The following is a 23,131-nucleotide window of genomic DNA, read 5'->3' as shown; positions in this document are numbered from 1 at the left end:
AACACATATTATACTAGGCCATTTGGAGAGATTCCCGTCAGAAACATTCAAGGCAAATAAAATAAACCTTTAACATTTTATTGCTGAACAGCAGAAAATACAGCTTTGCTTATACCATACAGTCAGATCTGACGTAAACTCACGTGTGTGTATAAACTTCGGGGAATGTTTTCAATACAAAACAGATAGGTCATTCTGGAAAAAACCCTCAAGCATATGGTGTTGCAGGAAGGGTCAGATCCTGCTCCCATGGACATAAATGGTGCAACTTCCATGTGCTTTGAGTAGGATTGGACTGAATCTTTGAGGCCTTCTATTAAAAAAAAGTAAAGGCTTGTCTACACTAGAAGGGCTACAGAGGCACAGCTGTACCTACCATGAGAGGCAGCAGCTATGTCGGTGGGAGAACTTCTCCCACCAACATAGAGCTGTCCACAGCAGCACTTAGGTTAGTGTAACTTACGTTGCTCAGGAGAGTGGCTTATTCCCACCCCTAAGCGACATAAGTTATACCAACATATCCTGTAGCGTAGACAAGCCCTATGATTCACCCATGTAGAGGACCCACAAGCAGCTCTCTCCACTGGAGTGAATTTCACCCCGACTGAGCACACCTTGTCTTTTACTTCTGTAATAAAGAGGATCACTGTAGTATTTTTAATGCACATCTTTTAATATACTGCAGCAGGTTCAATGATCACATGTGTTTTCAGTTTCTCCTAACATACATATTACAAATGAATTAATTATACAGAGCCTTTGGTGTGAACTACACTTGAATGTATTCTCTATCATCCAAATACTATGTCAATGCCATTCTCTTCAATAGCGAATGCTCAAAAACAGTCTCTCCCTTTGGGTTTTTTGATTTGTTTTGTAAGTGAAAGAATTCACAGCTCGGTGGATAAGGATTCAGAATGGCGCTCTCCGGAGTGCTTTCCATCTTCAGGTGGTTTGGACATACGCTGCATAAAAGAGGAAGAGAATGCCATATGTTAAAAGGCAGTTTTGCTTGGACCCCATTGTATGCATGTACAGTAACTAGCTTGTCTCTTTAATCTGGTTTTCATCATTGCCTGCTTCAGCAGTGGCACAATGTCACATTAAAGTTAGAAGAAAAATCATGGGCCAAATCCTGAAGGTTTTTCTTTTTAATAAGGCCCTAATAGTGCAAAGCCTTATGCATAACCTTACTCATGTGAGTGATCCCCGAGTTACAGACATGACTAAGTCATTGTAGGATGGAGCTCTAAACTTTTATTAAGTCCTGCCTGGGCTTGTAAACAGGGTTCGTTTGTTTGTTGTCCTTCTCACTCTGGGTGAAACCACAATGTAAAGCTGATTCACATGTACAGTTCACTGCCTTTGTGAGACAAATGTAATATCAACAAAACCCCAGAGACTCCAAATTAAGTTATTTTACTCTCCCTCCTATCAGGAAGAAATAAGCTAGAAAACATTTAAACACAGGTTTCTCCAATGCTGTACTACTTTCCCAGAAAACAGCAAGCTTTTTAAAGTAAAAGCTTTTCCTTTTTAAAGCACGGTAGGGACAAAAGGATGGAAATGAAATCAGTGCAACACACACACTCTTTGTAAAGTATCAGCAGAGAGCTGATGGGTGTAAAATATTATGGATGTCACAGAATGCTCCTCCACTAAGAATATCACTGACTTCTGGCACCTCTATCAAATACAACCTTCTGACACCTGTAGGACTCCTTTACAGGGCACATTGCATTTTCAAGGCAAATTTAGACACTTTCGATCTTAGTATATAAGATATAAACTATTTGTTGTTAACTGACATTGGGCCAAATTCTGTGAGGTTTATTTTTTTTTTAATTGTTCAAAACTCTCCAAATCAATAGGGGTTTGAGCACAAATTGCTTCAGGGAGCTCAGCTGATTTTACTGAGACAAATTCTACCTTCAGATGGGCATGTATCTGAGGACAGATTTTGACCCATCCTGTGTACGGTAACATACTTTGCACTACAGGCTATTAGCAACTATTGTGATGCTAAGAGCCAGCTGCCCAATTTAAGTTTAAAAATTCAACAGGTAATTGTTTTGCCATTAGGATGTTGCATAAATCAGACTAGAAAAAGCTGTAGATCAAATGAGACCTCTTGTGGTATGGCTAGAGAACTGCATCTCTCACTCCCCCTTTAGCCTGGAAAATGTATGGATATCAGAAAATTAAGTAAGAGAAAATAAAACTTCGGGTAAGTTTCTGTTCCACAGAGGCCTCTTGCTTTTAAAACCCTGTGTTACATTTTACTTTCACACTTGGAGTTTATTTGGGCTTTTTTTTTATACCAATGCATTTTTGGGGTTTTTTTAGGAAAGCGATCCGTCCTCCTTTTTACACGCGTACATACACAACACTTACTTTTGTTTTAAAGAACTGGTTCACTCTCTTTTTTTTAATGGTCTTCTTATCTCCCTCTGAGGTAGAGGGAAAAATTTGCTGGCTTAGCCTTTGTGATGCATTTGTTTCGTCAGGAGCTGGGGTGCAGACTACTGACAGAGTTAACCCTTGAAAGAGAAACAAATGATTGGTTGTTAAGAAAGAGTTATACAAAGTGCGACACAAGGCAGAGCTTACAATCATGAATTCTTACAATTCCAAAGGAAAGGTAAGATGTTTTAGTCTAATCATGACTCTTGCAATGCAACATAGGGAGAAACTAGCTTGCCTGGGGCTGGGTTTGGTTACAGTTACATTTAAACTGTATACAGAACAGTCACTGGGCCTGAATCTGCTTTCACTAAAACTGATTCTCTATTGATTTTTGTAACTCCATTGCTTGCGGCTGAGTCCTGCCTGATTTGCCCTGGTACAAATGGAAGAAGACTGAGAGTCGCTATTCTAAATTACTTACCCAGGCAGAAGGCAAGTTCCTCCTGTGGGTATATTTTAAATAGGCATTAGTATTACTGGGAAAAGGCTAGGCTTTATTTTAGGAAAATATTGCATCTATCAATAGCCCAAGGTCTGCTCATGGGCTAAATAAACTAACACATCTGCATTAATCATACCCAGCACATCTACCTCTTCAAGCAAAGAGATGAGGGGGCAGAGTGTACACTGTAAACTGCTGAGTAAGAAGAGCTTGTTTACACTCATCTTTACACCAGAGAAACTTCCCACCATTGCTACCACTGGTTGAGCTCCACCGGAGGCAGCAGCAATGGGAGAGCGAGTCTGTTCGACCACTGTGTTATTTAGACGAGTTCTGTACAGGATTTGAAAACGGGGGGTAGAAATGCCAGCATTAACTAGAAACTATTTTTGAAAAACAAAAACCTGTTTTTAGTTTTGGCCTTTTGTTGAAAAAAACGTTTGCAGGAAATTTGGAAGGAAACAGCCTGATTTTTTTTTTAAAGACATTTTCCCCCAAAATAACTGGCTTTTTTCCAACCAGCTCTCCTGGGCACCTGTCAGGATAAGGGCTTAGCCATCCAGAGGGTCCTGTCACCTCTATGTAGCCAGCCACACAAACATGTGTGAAGTGGAAGGTACAGCCAGACGCTGGTGGGAGCAGTGTTCACCTCTGCTGTGAACAAATCTGATCAACATGAAAAATAAACAATGGGGAAGACAGTCCAAAGGAAGTGAGCATTGCAGATTGTTTTTTAAAATAGCATTAGGACCTATTTCATTCAAGTTTTCACCCAGCTTTACCAGAAGGGGATATTCTTCACTAGGCAGCCAGAATTATGCGCTGTGCGTGACTGCACTTGTTCTCTCTGTTGTTCTCCCTCGCATTGCATGTGACGGTTGGCGTTGGTAGTGGCCCAGCCCTAATGGCCAGGATTAATAAGTAAATCAATGCTGCTGGGAGCACAGCCCCCCTTGCCCCTCTCCTCACCACAGTGATGGTCCAAAGGGCCACCCCTTGCAGGGAAGAGCATGTCTAGCAACAGTCCTCCCCTGCAGCAGGAGAGCAAAGGCCCATGGTTAGTTTTCACAGACAGTGAAGCTCTGCTGTTCTCCCAGCCCTTCTAATTCCCCTGTGTGACGGATACATTTATTTTCCCCTCCTTACAGGCAAATTTTGGCTGAAGGGGCTTTTCTTTGCATCTTCTGCCTACCTATTTCAAAGAATAGATATGGGTGTCTGTTCCCTCCCTTCCTGCTGACTCCCTCAGAGGTGGCAACTTTAGCAGGGCCTGCTCTGGCTCTCCATTACTATAGGACTTCACAGTACTGCGATGGTACCCTGCTCATAAAACTGCTGGCTGTCGGTCTCACCTGCCACACAACTACCAGAAAGACACACTTCCACGGCCAGGCTGGCACTGGCTGTTTCCCTCAGGGAATCTCACATCAGATGTCAATAGCAGGGGGCTGGGCAATATTCACTTTGGGGCCCCTGCACAGACACACACATCTTTCCCCATCTGTGAGATGCTGCATCTGCATTGGGCACAATTACTGATCTCAACCATTTGCCTTTTTTGCCTCAAAAGCAGGGGACAGAGCAACCCTTTCATGCCTTTTTGATTCCTGCCGCATTCTGCTCTTGGACACACTGTGGAAATGTCTCCTTTCCATAAATAAGGGCATACACGGCTGGGAAAGTCAATGGACCTTGGCTCCATGGGAGCCCTGGAAGACAAGGTTTCTTGGAGGTTTGGTTCCTTATTGTGCTGCTGTGCAGGGAAAGAGGAACTAATGCTAGTCAGTGTTCAGCCTGCAGCCCTTTATGGTGCAGTCAGATGGTAATTTAATAAGACATCTGTGGTTCTGCACTGAATTTTTTTTAGCCAATGGACTTATTCCAGATTCAGCCTGAGGTAATTCCCCTGTGATGCCATAGATGGAGTTATGGCCTCCGAGACTTTTTCTGTTACACCATTTAAATACAACAACAGGAATAATCTGGGCGAGTTAGATTAGTATTGAATATGAGGAGGCATTTTCCTTATCTGAGGGGAAGCTGGGCCCCTGAGGATTTTTCAAAGCAATACTTTACATTGTAGTTGTTAAATTTCCCAGAATTTACATAATACCTCATCAGCATAATGCGTGAGTTATCCTGTTTTAAGGCCTGTATCACCATGGCATAGCATTTAAGTGTTGTCCTCGTCAACTCTATTTCAACCCTAAACGCTTCCTAAAATCCAAATTCTTCCACAGCATGAAGAACAAAAAACTCACATTTTTTTTTTTTTTAAATCTAAATGAAAAGCAGGCAAAGAGTGCAGCACTCTAATTCTCTTACTATAATTATCTTACCTGGTATAGTTGGCATAGAACGACTGGCAAAGCTCATTTGCTTGAGAACAGATGTTTTCTGAGGTGCTACCAGATGTTCAGAGAGGTTGGTGTCGCTCATAAACTCGTATTTCCTTGACAGCTATATATTAACAAATGCAAAATTTTTACCATCAGTGTTTAACGCAGATATAATGAATAGTAGTGAGCTAAGCAAAATTAACAATTTATATGAGAGAGACAACCATGGCCTGGTTCTGTTACCTTTACTCACAGTGAATAAATGCCTTATTACAGTGATTTCAGTGGGATTATTCGTGAAGTAAGATACTATTCAAAGTGATCAAAAGTAACAGAATTTGGCCCTCGGAGACTTGAAAGGTACAACTTCCTAAGCAAATGTTCTGGAGCTGATTTATAGTAAGAGAATCTGCTTATTCCACAGACTGAGAAGACCCCTAAACCCCTAAAACTGACAAGACAATACTTTGTAGGCTATCTAGGATTGTGTGATAGTGTTCCTACCACATATAGAGTAATATTGTCATCAACCCAGACTGTGGATCGGAAAGTAAAATGAGACTGTGAAGAACTGGTTTCCCTACAGCGTTAATGCTGTCAGTTTAGGTGCTAGAAGAGACATGCCGCTTTTATAACTTGAGTCAAAAACATATGTATTTTACAAAAGGTCCACTTTTTCACACAAAAAACAGACTTTTTTCACTGGATGAATTATTCCTTCACCGATGAGCAGTGACCACTTCTTTACAGTTTGCAGTTTATTGAGGGGAAGACACTGTAGCTGTAGATATTTTTTTTTTCTTTTAAAACTTGCTGTCCTGCTATAAAGTTCTCTCTTCTCAAGATCATAATTCTGAAGTGAAAGAGCATTAAAATGTTAGGTCTAAAAATGGAAATGCATCCCTCACCCAGACCAGTCCTTAAAGAAAATAGAAAAAAGGCAATTTGCTGTAGATATTTTTTTTTTCTTTTAAAACTTGCTGTCCTGCTATAAAGTTCTCTCTTCTCAAGATCATAATTCTTAAGTGAAAGAGCATTAAAATGTTAGGTCTAAAAATGGAAATGCATCCCTCACCCAGACCAGTCCTTAAAGAAAATAGAAAAAAGGCAATTTCCTTTTGCCTGCCAAATAAACAGTCTGTTTATATTACCAAAACTGATGGTGCACTGAAAAGCTTTGCATCTACCAAGACTACAATTATAAAGGTTCTCTGTTTCTGCTGCAAATACTTTTGCTATTTCCCATGCAACAAAACCAGAATATTTTTGTCCTATTTTTAACAGCTGCTGCTGTTTTAAAGCGCTCCCTTGTTGCTCCTAGTCGGAAACATTGCCTACTTAGCCAGTTTTGGAGGAAGCATTACCAGGGATTGTTAACTTTGGTGCAAGAAACAGTGCTTCCAGCTTTTGTTTTTGGCACTAAGCAATTGAGTTTTTAATTCTTTCCGTAAAAAATAAAAATTTACATGCTGTCATCTTTTTGTACAGATTTTGCTTATACCTGATTTTCTTCAAGTTCACAGCTGTGCATTCTTTGTGTGAACAGAAATACTAATTTTGTATGGCCAAATTTGACATATTTTATGTGTGTGTGTGTGTGGGGGGGGGGGCGGAAACTGTTATTGAGACTCAAGCTAAGTGGCTGGGAAATAGAGGCATGCTAATGCCAAAGGACAGCGAAACCCATGGTAAAGGCTGTTCACAGTGGGCCTAGAGCTGGCTCCAGAGCATCAGGTACATTGGGACACCGAACCATTACTAAAAACAGTTTTCAGCAAAGCAGTGCCATTCAAAGTGGGATTGAAAACACTTGAATACTATGGACAAAGGCTTCTCTCTGGCCATGTCTATACTACAGCCCTAAGAGAACCTATGTTAGGTCAAATTTCAGCCACCACAGTAATTACTTCTGTAATTACTTGGTGCACATCCTCACCAACAGCTCTTCCACCGACTGAAGAGGGGCAGCCACGGGGGCTGAGAGCCGGGGTTCTCAGCTTCCCACCAGGAGCTGGGAGCTGCCCCCTAGGCTTCTCAGCTCCCTGAGCGGGAAGCCTCCAGTCAGCAGCCCAGCTGGCAGTGGGGAGCTCTAGCTGCCCAGCTTTCTTGTCAATTTCACAGCTCCAGAAATGATGTAAGTAATGCAGTGTCTACACAGACACCCTGTTGCGCTAACTAGACCGACATAAGCACTATGTCTCTCGTGGAGTTATCGTGTTGGTGTAGTAGCACACTTACATCAGCGTGACAAGGCTGTAGTATGTATGCTGACATAATTAGGTCAACACAAGCTGCCTTACGTGCACCTAGCTGTATAGTCTAGACCAGACCTCTTTGTGTGAGGCTAGGTCATATCCTGACTTCTGTATCGCTGTCCACCAGGATTGTATATGCATGAGAGCCAAACTCAGCCATCAGGGAGGCCTATAATGCTACATGTGATAAGATTCAAGGTGTGGCTTGTGGTCAGATGGGTGGCTATTTGTGGTTATCTCTGTATTATTTATGTCTCTCCAGTTAATGAAGCTGAAGCCAAAATGCCCAGTTTACACCTTTATAGTGTGGCACGTCCTCGTCCGCAGTGCACAGTGTGTGCTGCTAGTGATATCATCAGTGTGCCAAAACACAGAACTTGGCTTCCAGCAAATGAATAAAGGAGGAAACAATTCCTAATTAATTGATTTTAAAACTTAGGTGTTCATCATTAAGTGCACATGTAAAACAAATTCATCCCTAGTTGGGCTCCATTAGTCAGAGCCGTGACAGCAGCAATGAATTAGGCTATGGTCTCTGAAAGGGATCTTAAACAGCTTTATCCATAAGGGCAAATAATTCCACTTGTCTTTAACGATTCTTCCAAAAGATTTTTGATCAAATGACATATGCTCTGACCTCCTTGTTCAGCTCAGTGGTTGCCTACCACTTGTATTTAGTCAGGGCTTCTGTAGCTAAACCTTCGAGAGTTTTTTGCTTTTAAATTGCCTCTTTTTACACTCAAAAACATTTGGCTCCTGAAGATGATCTTATAAAAACTGCGTAAGTCATATAAGTCATTCTGATGATCTATTAGTCTGAAAAAGGCACTCAGATGATATATAGGACAAGAGAAAAACCAATGCCTATATGCTCAAATTTGGCACCATTTAAGGAACAGTTTGCAAACTTGCCATTTCCCAGCAGCTGCATGTTCTGGCACAAGGTACAAAATGTGCAGGGTTCATCACTTCTGACATAATCCCCTCTGGAAGAGTGGTACCATCAGGGCCATACAACCACTCGCTTCTCCCCAGGAATGCTATTTTAACCCCCCACACCAAGCATACGATCTTCAGCTGGCCAGGCATCAAAAGTCTGGAATTTCACAGACAGATCCTTAGCTGGTGTGAAATCAGTAGGGAGACACTGATTTACACTAGCTGAGGATCTGGCCCTCAGTCTCTCGCAGGTTTTCTTTTCTGGCAAAGTGATGAGTATTTCACAACACTGGCTCTGAGTGGCCTTTAATAAAACTTGTTGTTTATTTTAACTTCCAGGAGGCGCACAATGTCTTAAAGACATATGCTGAAAATGTCATCCACGATTTGGGGATTATTAGAAAGCATTCTAGGCTGGTAACCTACACATTTCATATCGGAAAGCTCGGGTGCTGTTTTTTCATCTGCAAATACCACGCTGCTTCTTTTTGTTCTCTTCCTGGATCTTCTCAACTTAACCTCAGGTTGAGTGCTTATCTGCAGGACATTTTCTTCTGACTCTGATTTGGTTGGTTTTCGTGGTGCTACTTCCAGTTCAAAGCTGTAGAAAATAGAAATAGAAACAAAACATGCTCCATTACATTATAAAGGCCACCGAAGGTCTCAGGTGGTTTCCTGTGAGACACAAATGCAGTCATGCTCATCCTTTGTTCTGACTTTCTGAACTGTACTGCTGATCACTGTCAAATGAGAAGCACAGCACTGTGTTCTAGCTGGCAACTGTCTACTAACATGTGCCTTACAGTAGGCATCAAAATGTCTTAATGTCAGAGAGATTGTTAAATATTAATCTAAAATGAGCACTTCATAATTTTTATTGCAGAATTAGCTCTAGGGCACCTAAATTATATAGGGACAGAGCTAACATCACATGGTGTATTTTAGATGTTTAAATATGTTGCTCTGGTGGCTGGGCACTTTAGGACAGGAGTATTGCCATCCCTTCTCATGCCTCAAGATGTAAACACATCCCCTCTAGCTTCTGGGATAAATTTCTTCAGTCCAGTGCAGAGTGACCAGGTACGTGGTGATGAGCTGAACAATTTTAGGAGGGTGAATGCGGTGGCAACAGTCACAACCAAGACATGTTTACAGTTGAAATATTGGCCACATTTCATTTAAAGAAACAGCATGTGAAATAATAGGTGGACTTAAACGTTCCCTCTTGAACTCTGGTACAAAAATGTACCTTCCTTAGATTAAGTGTGTGACTTCTGAATCAGTGTTTGCAAACAGAGAAAGCAAGGTAAAGTGCTATTGAACTGGCTGACACACAGTTGCTAACAGGTATTATTACTTTCTTTTATTATTACAGGAAATAATATTATGGTTATTTTTAATTAAGTCTTTTAGGGTTAAACTCTAAATTGGGAAATGTGCATGCAAGAAGCAAAGGTGTCTTTTAAACAGATGCATTTTTGAGTTCTGACAATATTCTCCGGGTGGTTGTGTTTTTTTGTTTGGTCGCTTAGTTTTTTTTAAAAATCAAACAATGTAATAATAGTGACAACGTGTAACCAATAACCTATTCAAAGCTCAAAGGTTAGAATAATATACAAAGAGATCTGAAACTGGCAGCAGGTATGGACTAGTTCTCATCTTAGGCTCAACTCAAAGTCTGAGAGAGAAACTAGACAAGAACTACACTTAAGGAAGCATGATGGGGTAAGAGTTTTTCTCGTAAGATGAGAGGTTTTACTAAAGAAGCCTCATCTCCTATCTGACCATTTGTAAAACCTTCCCTTCCCACATGTACCTACAACTTGGAGTTGGGCAGCTTCTGGAGCTCTACACTCTGCCTCCAAGAGTATGTCTGCAAAGTGTGTGGACACAAGCGTCTCAGTCTGGGTTGATAGACTTGGGCTAGCAAGCACTAGCTAGCTAGCACTCTAGAAATAGCCATGTAGAGAGCACTTTGAAGTTGCAGCTTGGACTGGAGCAACTCCACTGTCCAAACAGCTGTTTTTAGAGCATCCCCAAATTTGTCAACCGGGACTGGGTCCCGCCCAAAAGGACAACAACTATAATAGTCACCAGAGCCCTCTGACACCATTTCCCAGCATGTGTAGAGTCACGGATTGGGAAAGGAGGAAGTAGAAACTCCTGTTGAGGCCAATAGGGAAGCTTTTGCATAGGGTGATCTGGACAAGCAATCCACTGGCTGGATCGCAGAACCCCCAGGGGACAGCCTGACTCAGGGAGACAGTTCAGTTTCTGTTTTGGAAAATGAATCAGACAGATCAGAGACAGGGAGTACCTTGCTAAATTCCCACTCCCCACAAAAGGGGTTCTTTGCACTGCTGTGAGATCTAGCGGTATGGGTCAGGGAGTTCCAGCACTGCAGTGACCAGCATCCAGCAGAGAGAGAGATCCAACCTGGCACTGGCTATCGAGAGCCAACCAAGACCCTCACAGTATTTCAGACCAGGGAGCCTGATGAAAGCCAGAAGATAACTCTGCTCCACCCAGGAATGAAGAGATAGTAAGAGGACCCTTTGTTTATGCTGGCTAACAATTACAGTGATACAACGCTCTGTTTTAGGACTCAAACACAGCGTGCCATATGCCAGGGATGGAACTGGTGGCTAGGATAAGTGATCAGTGTTGTGAGGTGGGAGACTTGTTTATTTATTAATGTCTAATACTTATTAGTTAAGTATTTAACTTTGCCAGCTAGCTGTATTGATTTCCTCAAGAGAGAGAACTTCTGTGCCTGGCACAGTGAGGAGACATTAGGCACCAGAAAAAGAACTCAGTGCCCAACCCATGTGAGAAGAGGGGGAAAGTAAATGGAGGGGGCCACAACTCAGGGGAGGCGCTACAAACAAAAATGTAAATCAAGCTTACAAACATTTTTCAAACAGAATTTACGAATAAAATAACACCTTCAACTGTTAAATATTTGTGTAATGATATTCAAAAACCATGTAAGTGCATATAAAATTCTCATTCTCATCTTCATCTCAGATGGGCTTTCTAGAATATATTATGTCTTTCCCCCTAACAGACGGCACATTATGTGAAATAGTACAGCTCAGCATCTGGAGTAGCCCTGGCTTCAATGCAAAGATGATGCTGACATATATTAAGTAGTTGCTCTTGATCTGACTCCTTGAATGGTTTGGCTGCAGTCTTATGCTTGATCATATGTAACTGGATGAAAACAAGATGTGATGGTGGCAGCATTTAGTGTGATATTAACGACTTACCTTTCTGAGGCCATTTTGACTGGAGTGCTACAGTCTGAATTCATGGAAGCCAGTGAAATAACTGACATCTGGCGATAAGATCTCAGCATTGACCTCGGCCGACCTACTCTCTTGTCATCGAAATCCGGCTATAGGACAGAAAAGAGAAAAATATACCATGAACAGTCTTTGTGATGCACACTTTATGTCTCCTCACCAGGTTTGGAGGATGGCACAGATGTTCTTGGAGTGGATTTGGAGGAAACCAACCTTGCAGGTCCTCAAGGAATCAATCCTGAAGCACTTACATGAGAGGAAAGTGATCAGGAACAGTCAGCATGGATTCACCAAGGGAAGGTCATGCCTGACTAATCTAATCACCTTCTATGATGAGATTACTGGTTCTGTGGATGAAGGGAAAGCAGTGGATGTATTGTTTCTTGACTTTAGCAAAGCTTTTGACATGGTCTCCCACAGTATTCTTGTCAGCAAGTTAAAGAAGCACGGGCTGGATGAATGCACTATAAGGTGGGTAGAAAGTTGGCTAGATTGTCGGGCTCAATGGGTAGTGATCAATGGCTCCATGTCTAGTTGGCAGCCGGTGTCAAGTGGAGTGCCCCAGGGGTCGGTCCTGGGGCCGGTTTTGTTCAATGTCTTCATAAATGATCTGGAGGATGGTGTGGATTGCACTCTCAGCAAATTTGCGGATGATACTAAACTGGGAGGAGTGGTTGATACGCTGGAGGGCAGGGATAGGATACAGAGGGACCTAGACAAATTGGAGGATTGGGCCAAAAGAAATCTGATGAGGTTCAATAAGGATAAGTGCAGGGTCCTGCACTTAGGACGAAAGAACCCAATGCACAGCTACAGACTAGGGACCGAATGGCTAGGCAGCAGTTTTGCGGAAAAGGACCTAGGGGTGACAGTGGACGAGAAGCTGGATATGAGTCAGCAAAGTGTGCCCCTGTTGCCAAGAAGGCCAATGGCATTTTGGGATGTATAAGTAGGGGCATAGAGAGCAGATCAAGGGACGTGATCGTTCCCCTCTATTCGACATTGGTGAGGCCTCATCTGGAGTACTGTGTCCAGTTTTGGGCCCCATACTACAAGAAGGATGTGGATAAATTGGAGAGAGTCCAGCGAAGGGCAACAAAAATGATTAGGGGTCTGGAACACATGACTTATGAGGAGAGGCTGAGGGAACTGGGATTGTTTAGTCTGCAGAAGAGAAGAATGAGGGGGGATTTGATAGCTGCTTTCAACTACCTGAGAGGTGGTTCCAGAGAGGATGGTTCTAGACTATTCTCAGTGGTAGAAGAGGACAGGACAAGGAGTAATGGTCTCAAGTTGCAGTGGGCGAGGTTTAGGTTTAGGAAAAACTTCTTCACTAGGAGGGTGGTGAAACACTGGAATGCATTACCTAGGGAGGTGGTAGAATCTCCTTCCTTAGAAGTTTTTAAGGTCAGGCTTGACAAAGCCCTGGCTGGGATGATTTAATTGGGGATTGGTCCTGCTTTGAGCAGGGGGTTGGACTAGATGACCTCCTGAGGTCCCTTCCAACCCTGATATTCTATGATTCTATGAAACAGTTCATTAACTAAGAAGAGTAACCTCATTACCTTGATTTTGTTTACTCTCCCTGGGTATGATCCCAGTCTTAGAACTCTCAGACTAAGTGGTAGAGTGAGAATAAGTGGTCAGGAGAATTGAAACTGTTTTATATTTGAGACACACACACACAATGAAAAAAGGGGTTTTGGCTCTGGCTAGAGTCAGACATGATGCAGGGAAGCATTTGTATTGTTTCATCAACTAATTCTGACCAATCCTCACTCCAAACTATTTCTCTAGTCCCAAGGCTGGATGCTGCCTCCTCTCTACGTTTAAGCTTCTCTTCCCCCCCGCCCCGATGTTTTCATGTTGACTGGCTGAGATTCCTCTCCTTGTAACCTGCAGGTTGAAAACAGGTGCAGCATGACAGGCTGGCCAGATGAGATCAGATCTGGTCACCTTGATTTGCTGTGGTCATAGTGGTTGCTCCATCCATTTCCATTATTTAAATCATGTAAATGACAGAGCCTGAGATGACAAGGGGGGGCATGACTCCAAGTCTCTCTTATTAGACAAGATTGGTCAATGCAATGGGGAAATTGAACTGGCTATTGGCCGCTCATCATTCTTCTTTGTGCTCATGCTGCAGCAAGCTATCAGTTCATGTGGGGATTATTTCCATGGCAGTGACTTTGACTTCCTCCTTTCTGGTCCCTCATGCTGGTAAGCAGCAGCAAGGTCCATGTTTCTTGGCCAATTCCCAACATAGATCTAAACAGCAGTGTCTGCTCCCATTCTTGAGGGTTGGGTCCAAGGATTCACAATTAAACTGTGTGTTCAGACGTGCCCTCCTCTTTCTCAGCTGAAATATTGCCTCAAGTGAGTTTCGTAAGTGTGAACATTTCCCATTTAGCTCATCATTGTAATGGCACAGGTTGAGAAGCATTTCCCAGCACATACCCATTGTGAACTACTTTCCATCCTGCTTTAATAACACAATAATAACTTTAAAAATAAATCCGAGGACCCACCATGTTTGCTAATTACATAATAAAGTTCTTCTTCTGATTGTTCAGATAATGTTAAATCTGTTTGGAAACTGGCGTATAATCTCATATGCTAGACTCCCCGACTGTTGGCTTCTGATGCTGTTGCTTTTCACTAAGACAGCTTCCTCTAGCCAGAGGATCAGAAAATCCATTTATAGTTCCAAAGTTTATTTTCAAACACTTTTCACAGTTTATGTGCAGTGAGAATTGCCTCTCATCCTGTGAGCTCCCAGAGAACTGTGATAACACACAATGGGTGAAGCCACCTTTTAAATAGAAAAAGCTCGCATTAGCAACCTGAAAGAGAATTAGTGATGAAAAAACTGAAATGGTGCTCCATTTCAAATTAACTGGCTTTTCTGTATGGGATAAAATGGATGAAATACTGCTATCCACCAACTTTTTTAATTTATGAGAAACTTCCTGAGCAGTAATAAAATAATGTGCTTTGCTGCATTGCGCAACTTTGAATAGAACTGTATTTTGTAACAGCACATCGCATTGTTTTGAAACATGCTGAACCTCAGCTCAGGAAGGGAGCCCAGAATGAGTAAGGGGGAGATGTGCATCTAAGGAGCTATTTCAGGCCCCCTTGGACACTGATCATAAATCTCAGAGATTAAATTAGATAAATAAATTGGTTTATCAATCATCACATTTCATATTACACTGTTGTGACCCCAAGAACCTCTCAATGCCAACTGGATAAAGGGGATTACAAGAATATTCTGATCCTGACATGTACATTCTGGTCCACCTGAGCATCATGTACGATCTTAAATGAAAGCCATGTTCAGCTGATCATTAATATGGCTATGAAATGTATGTACAGATACTATGTAAAAACTTATGTATGTATAATGAAAATATGTTCCTAAAAGTCTGGATCAAGGCAGGATTGACAAACTATGTATTTTCACCTATCTCAGTTCATATGTAGATTAAGCATTGTAAGCCAACAAAATGGAATCTCTATTTACATACAAAATCAACAGAGACAAGCCACTAGAGAATGAATGACAGGGTAGTCCTGTCTCTGGGGACAGACAATGATCTTTGGGGGATTTAAGGGGAAGGTAAAAAGACATCCCTTTATCCTGCACCTAGAAAGTAAATGGGTAGTGCGTTTACATTCATGAAAATGGGATCCCAACCAGTCTTGGCTGGAAAAGGACATTTTGGTTGAGCTGAACTTAGACTGAAAGTTTAGTCTCTAGAAAGCGTGTTGTGATTTTGTTTTCTATGTAACCTTTCTGTCTGCATTATCATTACTCACTATCTCTTAAGTCTTGATACTGAACTTATGATTGTTTTCACTATAAACATATCTCAGTGCTGTGGTATTATTTAAGGAGCTGACCCTGGGCTGATACGTTCAAGTTGGTGGGTATACTGTTCCCTTGCAGACCACATACCTGGTATCATTGTGAGTATTCAGTGGATAAGGGGCTGAACATTACAGGGAGATGTTTCAAAGGGGCTTAGGGACAGGGGTGCACCTATTGTTAACCTGTAAGGCAAAGTAAAGCTGGCATAGCCACCCTAACAATCTCCTGTGGACTAACAGACTGGATGGGCCAGGGAGCTGACACCCCCAAGCACAACCAAGTATCTCTCTCAATGGAGGCAGGGGGAAATAACTGACTCTCAGTGCTGGGCATCCCGAGAACTGTCATAACTGTATACTGTGTAGGCCATGGGAATTCTGTCAAACCATGGAAGGCTTGGAAAGGAAATCTTAGTGTGGAGAAGAAGAGGGTTAATCACAAGAACAGTACATTCTATTCTTGCTCTTGTCAAATAAAAATCATACATAGGTTGCTTTTTACTTTTACAAAAGTTGATCCAAATGGCTGTTGAAGGCTTCAACATTTGGCTAGATTGTGGACATTGGGTTGCATCTCTTTCCACATTGTGAGTCTGTCTCCAGTGGACTGAATTATAGGAACAATATTGACATAAATGGCTGGAATTGGCGTTATTCAGGATTATACCATAGGATGATACCTAGGTTGTAGGGGAGAAGTTTGCCTCACTATGTTTTTTTCCAGTATAACAACTGAATCAACATGTAAAAATTAAAAAATAAATGTATAGCAGGAGCAGCAAAATTTCAATCCCCAAATGATAGGGGTCTAATTTCTGACACCAACAAACAACTGAACTAATGTTCAGATATTTAGACTTGTTTTGCTCCCAGGATTATCTGGGAATAGAAGTAGAGTCACGTGGTTGGAATCAGACAAGTGCAGGGAGCTATCTATGGACATCAAGTGTGGATCAAAGCTCAGAGCTACTAAAAAATATTCCAAAGAGAAAAAAATGTGTCATGGCTTGTTTCTTTATAATGTGAAAAAGAAATGCAAGTTTAACAGAGATAGGGAAGGGTTCCAAATCTCAGAATGGGGGATGTTTGATGCATCAGGGAACTAACAAACTACTGTGACTGTAAGATTCAGATCATGGTGCCTTCAGATCACAGGACCACCCTAAGTAACCAATATGCAGGAGGCACTTTTGCTTACAGGAAAAGTACAGGGCATACACTAAATAAAGGGAAAGTGCAGCAGAGAGGAAAGAAAGAAATAGAGAGCCTTACCAATTCTCTGACTCCATATTGTTTTTCTACTTTGATCTTTAAGTGCTTGAAACACTCCTCCATACGGTCGTGGAAAGGACGAAGGTTATCAGAAACCCTCTTTTCATGAATCTTAATTCCAGCCCCGAGGAAAGGTATCTTGAATAAAATGAAAAGAAAGAACATTAAACTGGATCTGCCAAGCCCCCCTCCCTCCATTTACAGAATTTTCCAAGTCAGCTGCAAAACCATTACTGAGACTTGTAATAGATTTGTCAGCCCTAGGAACTGGGAGAAGCAGATAGGCAGCTTGCTGCAAATTGGAGAAGGCTTCTGAAAAGCCAGCTTGCTGTGTAAACTGTTGGAGCAGGCTGCCTGAGTGGGCTTCTTCATGGTGATGGAGGGTTTTGTTCTTTTTCATATTCTGAGATTTGGATACACCCTGTGAAAGAATCTGAGAAAATCCCTGGTTCTGCTCACAGAAACAGCATTGAGAGTTCAATTCTCTGCACTCCTATGACTTGTCAAAGAGAGATTTGGTTATCTCAAATACTAATCCATCTGCTAACAAAGGCACTTGCCATTTCTTGATGGCTGAGTGTAGACAGAAAGGTTGGGAGGACAAAGATCCAAATGGCTGCCACACTCCCAGCTTCCAAGTCCTGACTTTTCTTGGAAATCCATCATTCTCTGTCTTTGGGACTGCCAGTGATTTAGGCCAGGGGATCTTAAGTCTACCTATTCAGTTAGACGAAGAGAGGTGCAGGCAGCCATTCTCTCAGAGATAAACAGGTTAGCAAGGGGGTCTCTCCATCCCAGTTCACCAAGACAACATCCTCTCTTCATTTAAATCCCACATGAAATCCCTTAAATTCTGTGTCGCAACACATAGCAAGTTACTTTACCAGAAAATAAATACATAAATATACTATCTAAATGTGCTCAGAATGAAGCAATCATATTATTACTATGATCCTTCTCCTCTGCCTCCCCACTGCCTTTGTTACACTCTTACATTAGACTATATGATCTCCAGGGTAGGGACTGTATCTCTTATCTCTAGTTGTTTTGTAAAGTGCCTGGCACACTTTTGGGTACTGTATAAATAGGGCCCTACCAAATTTACGGCCATGAAAAACGCGTCATAGACCATGAAATCTGGTCTCTCCCACTGTAAAATCTCGTCTTTTCTGTGCTTTTACCCAATACTATACAGATTTCATGGGGGAGACCAGCATTTCTCAAGTTAGGGGTCCTGACCCAAAAGGGAGTTGCAGGAGAGGTTGCAAGGTTATTTTAAGGGGATTGCGGTATTTCTAACCTTACTTCTGTGCTGCCTTCAGAGCTGGGCGGCCAGAGAGCAGCGGCTCTTGGCCGGGCGCCCAGTTCTGAAAGAAGCACCCTGCCAGCAGCAGTGCATAAGTAAGGGTGGAAGTACTATACCATGTCATCCCTTACTTCTGTGCTGCTGCTGGGGGCGGTTCTGCCTTCGAAGCTGGGTTCCGCCCAGTAGCTGCCGTTCTCCAGCTGCTCAGTTCTGAAGGCAGCACCGCGGCCAGCAGCAGCGCAGAAGTAAAGATAGCAGTACCGCAACCCCCCTCTACAATAACCTTGTGACCTCCCCACAACTCCCTTTTGGGCCAGACCCCTACAATTACAACTCCGTGAAATTTCAGATTTAAATAGCTGAAATCATGACATTTATTATGGTTATCCTTTAACCATGAAATTGACCAAAATGGATCATGAACTTGGTAGGCCCCTATGTATAAACAATAGTAAACTAGCCCACTCTTCTCCCCAACTGTGAGGGCACCTACTTGCTCCTAAGTTCTTTAAGAAGGCTATTTGTGAGATTTATTTACTATACTTTTAAATATCCTAGTGCAAATAATCTTTTGGTAATGCAGCAAAAACCTTATAGCTAGTTCTAAATAATGCTTTTTTTTTTTTTTTGCATTATCCACTTATATTTTCTAGTTTCATGTATTGTGTTATGACCCTGTAAATAGCATTAACATATATATATAAAATCCTTATTGATCTCATATTTTATGGAAGTTCATTCTCAGCCTGCTCTTAGAAGTACCTCTGTTATAGCCAATCTGCTGATCCTCTCCTGGGGGACTAATGGGAAGTGTCTGAATCACAGTTCTGGGGCCTAAGGACATTGTATTAAATTCAAGACAAACCACAAAAGCTGCAATGTTGTAGTGCAATCTGGGGCATCCATTAAGTGTTTCAGACCGTCAATAAGGGAGAACACTGTGCAGATAAGGGTGTGGGGTATCCAGGAGACAAAACTGTGAAATTTGGTGACCATCAGTTACGGCAAGCCCGAAAACCAGAGCAAATAAAATTCAACAAGATGCAGTGGAGGAAACTTATTTGGAAGCTTCATTTGTGGTTAAAGACAGGAACAGATAGTCAAGGCTTGCTGCCTCCTTATCTGTCCAATGAAGATAATGCTTCCCTTCCTCACAGGGGTGTTGTGAATCACATTTCACGAATACATGTGAGCTGTTCTGATACTACAGTGATGGGAAATATATGGCAGGCTCTATAGCAGAAAGAGGGATATACAGGACATATCAAAAGAAATCTAGAGTCACACATTACTGGTGAGAGGATTCCAGTCTAATGAATAATATTTCCCAGCCATCCACTTGAGGGGGAAAAAGGACACAGTGGTAGGGTTTGAGACATTTAAGAATCACTAGCATATTTTAATATTGTGCATGAACTTAATGTAATTAATTTTATGCCTATTCTGTTCATAGCAAATATAGTATATTTCTTTTCATTCAAGTTGTTAACATTTCAGAGCAGGGAGGGGAGGTGTTCACAAATAGCGGTGGTTATAGATTGGCAGAGAAATTTAAAATGAAACTTTTCCATCCCACAGTCACTCTGTGTATCAGATACAGTGTTGTAGCGGCATTAACTGTTTTGACAAGATCATAAAAATAGCTCTGATATTTCCTGAAGTCATGGTTGCTTTTTTTCTCCTCTACTGTAGCACCAAATAGTTTAGGACAATAAAGAGAGCTATTTTCCCTTGAATCTCATCAAAACTGATGTTGCCTTTGTGACACTATCTACAGTAGATGTGTTTTATTCTTTGAGAACAAGGGGAAGCCGCAGGTTGGGTAGCTTATCAAAGCACACTTTAAAAATAAGAAAGAAAGAGCTGGAATGTAGCTGGCGCAGGTAAAATATTCTGGCTTTTCTCTAGAGAGATCAACCTTATAAAGTATTGACTACCACTCCTCTATTCTGTTTGTGGAGCTGAGTGTTGCACAAGGATGTGCAGCAGCAGTCATGCACGTGATATGGGGTATGTACTACATGGCCCCGAAGCAACAAAAAATTCCACTGACGTTTTTGACTCCAAAAAAAAAAAAAAAAAGTGACAAACAATGAACGTTTAAAATGTGTGAGGAAGCTAAAAATGAAGATGAACTGTTTTCTAACATTTATAGGTTCCCCTTCTCTCATCAACCTGTGAAGCCCCCTATGGTCTTCTTACACTCTGAGTTTTGTCTCCAGGGATGTTTGCTAGAGCTTAAGATCTTACTCAGTAGCAATAAGGGTAGCTCCTTTTGTGTGAATTTTGGGCAAACAATTCCAGAGATGTGCTGGAGTGGATATCTCTGTGACCTATTGTTAAAGCTCTGCCCTCAAACTGTATGGAGGTTGTCAGGTGATTTCTCAGAGTCTGGTGGTGTTTCACCCACCCCTCTCCGGACACTGCTAACCAGTCCCTGCAGTGACGTCTCAAAATAAAAAAAGTACTCTGCAGCAGGAAATGTATTCAATTTGGAATGGATCAAACCTCACAAAAATGTCAGTTATCTTACAAAATAGAGAGGGGGGCTCTCTCTAGACCCCCTACAAAGTTTTATCTGCACCACTCCATTCCAGAAGATAACAACTCTTGGCTGTATAATTTGATCCAGCATCTCAGTAAGTTTGTCAATAAAGTAGATTTCCAGTTATATATGTGAACATTTGCCAAGTGGTATAAGCCTCCTTTTGTGTTTGAGAGACAATTTTTGCCTGAATAGATTCAAATTAATGCCTCTCTTCCCTCCTCTCTGCAATCCCACATGTCCCCAAGACAGGAGATTTATCACAGGGTAAAGGGAACATTTTAGTAGGAACCCATTTTTAAAATCTTTGGTAATGTAGCACCGAGCCGATCTGTTCGTTTCTAGCTATAATGTTGATTTTTCCCCCCTTTTAAAAAAGCAGGAGAGGGAAACACATAAATACAAACGTGACTTAAATGACAGAACCATTTAAGTCACATTACACTATCCCAATGGAAAGAAAACCGATAAATGGAAAAAAGGAATAACTAGGTAAACCTCAGAAAATTGCAGCCAGTATGGCATTACCTGCCAAGCAATCAGGTCTTTGAGTCTGTTCAGCTTTTCTTGATCCTCTGGATGGTCTTTGGAATACTCATCGGTGAAGAAAGCCTGTGAGGGGCATATAAATCATTCAGTCCCTTTTAACATGAAAAGGGATCAATGCTTTCTCCAGTGTGAGTCACTGATCACGACAGAACTCTATCTCTAATCGAATGATAAGACATCTGTTTTCCTTGAGAGCAGCCACTTGTGGTGATGCTTTATTAATAAATGAATTGAGGATGAAAGGGCATTTTTATTTGTTCAAATATTTTCAGTGTCCATTTAACGCATTGGAGCTCAGGACCACCATCCTGAAAAGCCAACCTCTTGTTTTCAAGTTTTTTAACTAACATTTACTTTAGTTAGGGGTACGAAGTATTTGGAGTGCTATAATTTATCCATCAATGAATAGTGCCTTTTTGTTGTTGTTTAGCTAACATAAGTGCACCTCCTGGATGATCAGTTAGATAAGAGTTAAACTTTTCCACCTGCTGCTATAGGACACAAACCAATACCAATGCAATTCATAACTTGAGCCATTACTCACAGCACCTGTGATACATGGGGGAGGGGGAAAATTCCCTTTGATGGACAGCCAGGCAGCCAGCTAGCTGTAAAATCCCTCTTGGTCTGTTCAAAGGGAGCTACTCCCCCCCGACCACACACACACCCTTTATGTATCACAGCACCTCTTTCTCAGCCCAAAGTAAAGGTAGTAAGTCAACAAGCAACTGTATTACGACAGATTGCCTCACTGCACGTCTGGTGAATATCATGCAGATGAATGTCTTTTTTTAAATGATTTAGACACCTTCCAGGACATTTATAGGTTTGGACAGAAAGATTTGGATTGCTTGGGAACATATGAAGATAAAGACCGGATACCGGACTAGATGGCCTGATAGAAGCCAGCACTTGATGTTCACATGAAGGTGCAAGAGCTCCACAGATGTGTGATAATTAAGTCTCATCATTATCTCTAACAGAGATTGTCTTAAGCCTTGATGCGTGATACTTAATATCCCTTCCAAAATTTTTGTTATGAGGCTGTCTTGGAATTATTGTCTTCAATAACTGAGTTCCTTAAGGGGCTGCATCTCCATGTACTCTGTTGTTCTAACAAAATACATTTCTTCACAACAAAAACTGCCTTTCAAAAGGCTGCAGTTACTGGAAAAAGCAGTTAACAAGGTAAGAGATTTACTAACTCTGAGTCTGCTAGACTGCTAGAAGGAGAATTTGCAGTGATTTACTCCAGACCAAACCAGTTGAGGCATGGAAGGCTATTTCATTAGAACATGTGTAATCATATCCTGCCATATCACACTTACACGGAAACCCCCAAGCTTGCAATTCATTTTGAGCATCAGTCCTACATCCATGTTAGAGTCAACTTTTAAAGGAGACTAAGTCAGACGTGACCAGAGTCTGAGGATCTTCAAATTAATGAGGTTCAGCCTTTCTTTGTCCCCATCCCACTATCTCCCACCGCCATTTTTGACAATCACTAAGCAAGCAGAAACAGAGCTATCATCATTATTTAGAATAGAAAATCTGTGAAGATGATCTTAAAGCTATTAAAATCATTACCTTTTCATATTTAGCAAAGCCTCCCATGACTGCTGGATCAACAATTCCATTCAGAAGCATGGAGAGAGGGTTAATGGGAAGGTTTTCATCACTCTGGTACTGGTTAATCATCATCAAAATTTTCTCATTTGTCATGGACATTGTCTCAATGGCATTCTCCAGTGGACTGATAGTTGCCTATGAAATAAGAGGAGGAATGTTTAATGTGTCTATTTGATTCCATTTTTTCTTGGTTTTCATTGATACAATAGCA

At 41.6% G+C, this 23,131-nt stretch overlaps 1 protein-coding gene across 1 annotated transcript in view; it reads right to left on the bottom strand.

Annotated features, from left to right (window-relative positions):
* DOCK2 (dedicator of cytokinesis 2) overlaps positions 1 to 23,131 on the bottom strand; it is a 505,601-nt gene continuing 482,470 nt past the window's right edge. Inside the window, exons 45-52 of the mRNA XM_077824538.1 lie at positions 22,879 to 23,055; positions 21,271 to 21,354; positions 16,892 to 17,029; positions 11,711 to 11,838; positions 8,868 to 9,042; positions 5,248 to 5,368; positions 2,395 to 2,540; positions 1 to 965 (exon numbers count right to left, since the gene is read on the bottom strand). Coding sequence (XP_077680664.1) covers positions 891 to 965; positions 2,395 to 2,540; positions 5,248 to 5,368; positions 8,868 to 9,042; positions 11,711 to 11,838; positions 16,892 to 17,029; positions 21,271 to 21,354; positions 22,879 to 23,055 — 1,044 coding nt within the window. The 3' untranslated portion in view covers positions 1 to 890. The remainder of the gene's footprint in view (positions 966 to 2,394; positions 2,541 to 5,247; positions 5,369 to 8,867; positions 9,043 to 11,710; positions 11,839 to 16,891; positions 17,030 to 21,270; positions 21,355 to 22,878; positions 23,056 to 23,131) is intronic.

The sequence above is a fragment of the Eretmochelys imbricata genome, chromosome 8 (genome assembly GCF_965152235.1).
Source record: "Eretmochelys imbricata isolate rEreImb1 chromosome 8, rEreImb1.hap1, whole genome shotgun sequence".
Taxonomy (NCBI): Eukaryota; Metazoa; Chordata; order Testudines; family Cheloniidae; genus Eretmochelys; species Eretmochelys imbricata.
The sequence above is the reverse complement of the archived record's forward strand: the minus strand, read 5'-3'. Positions and strand labels throughout refer to the sequence as shown.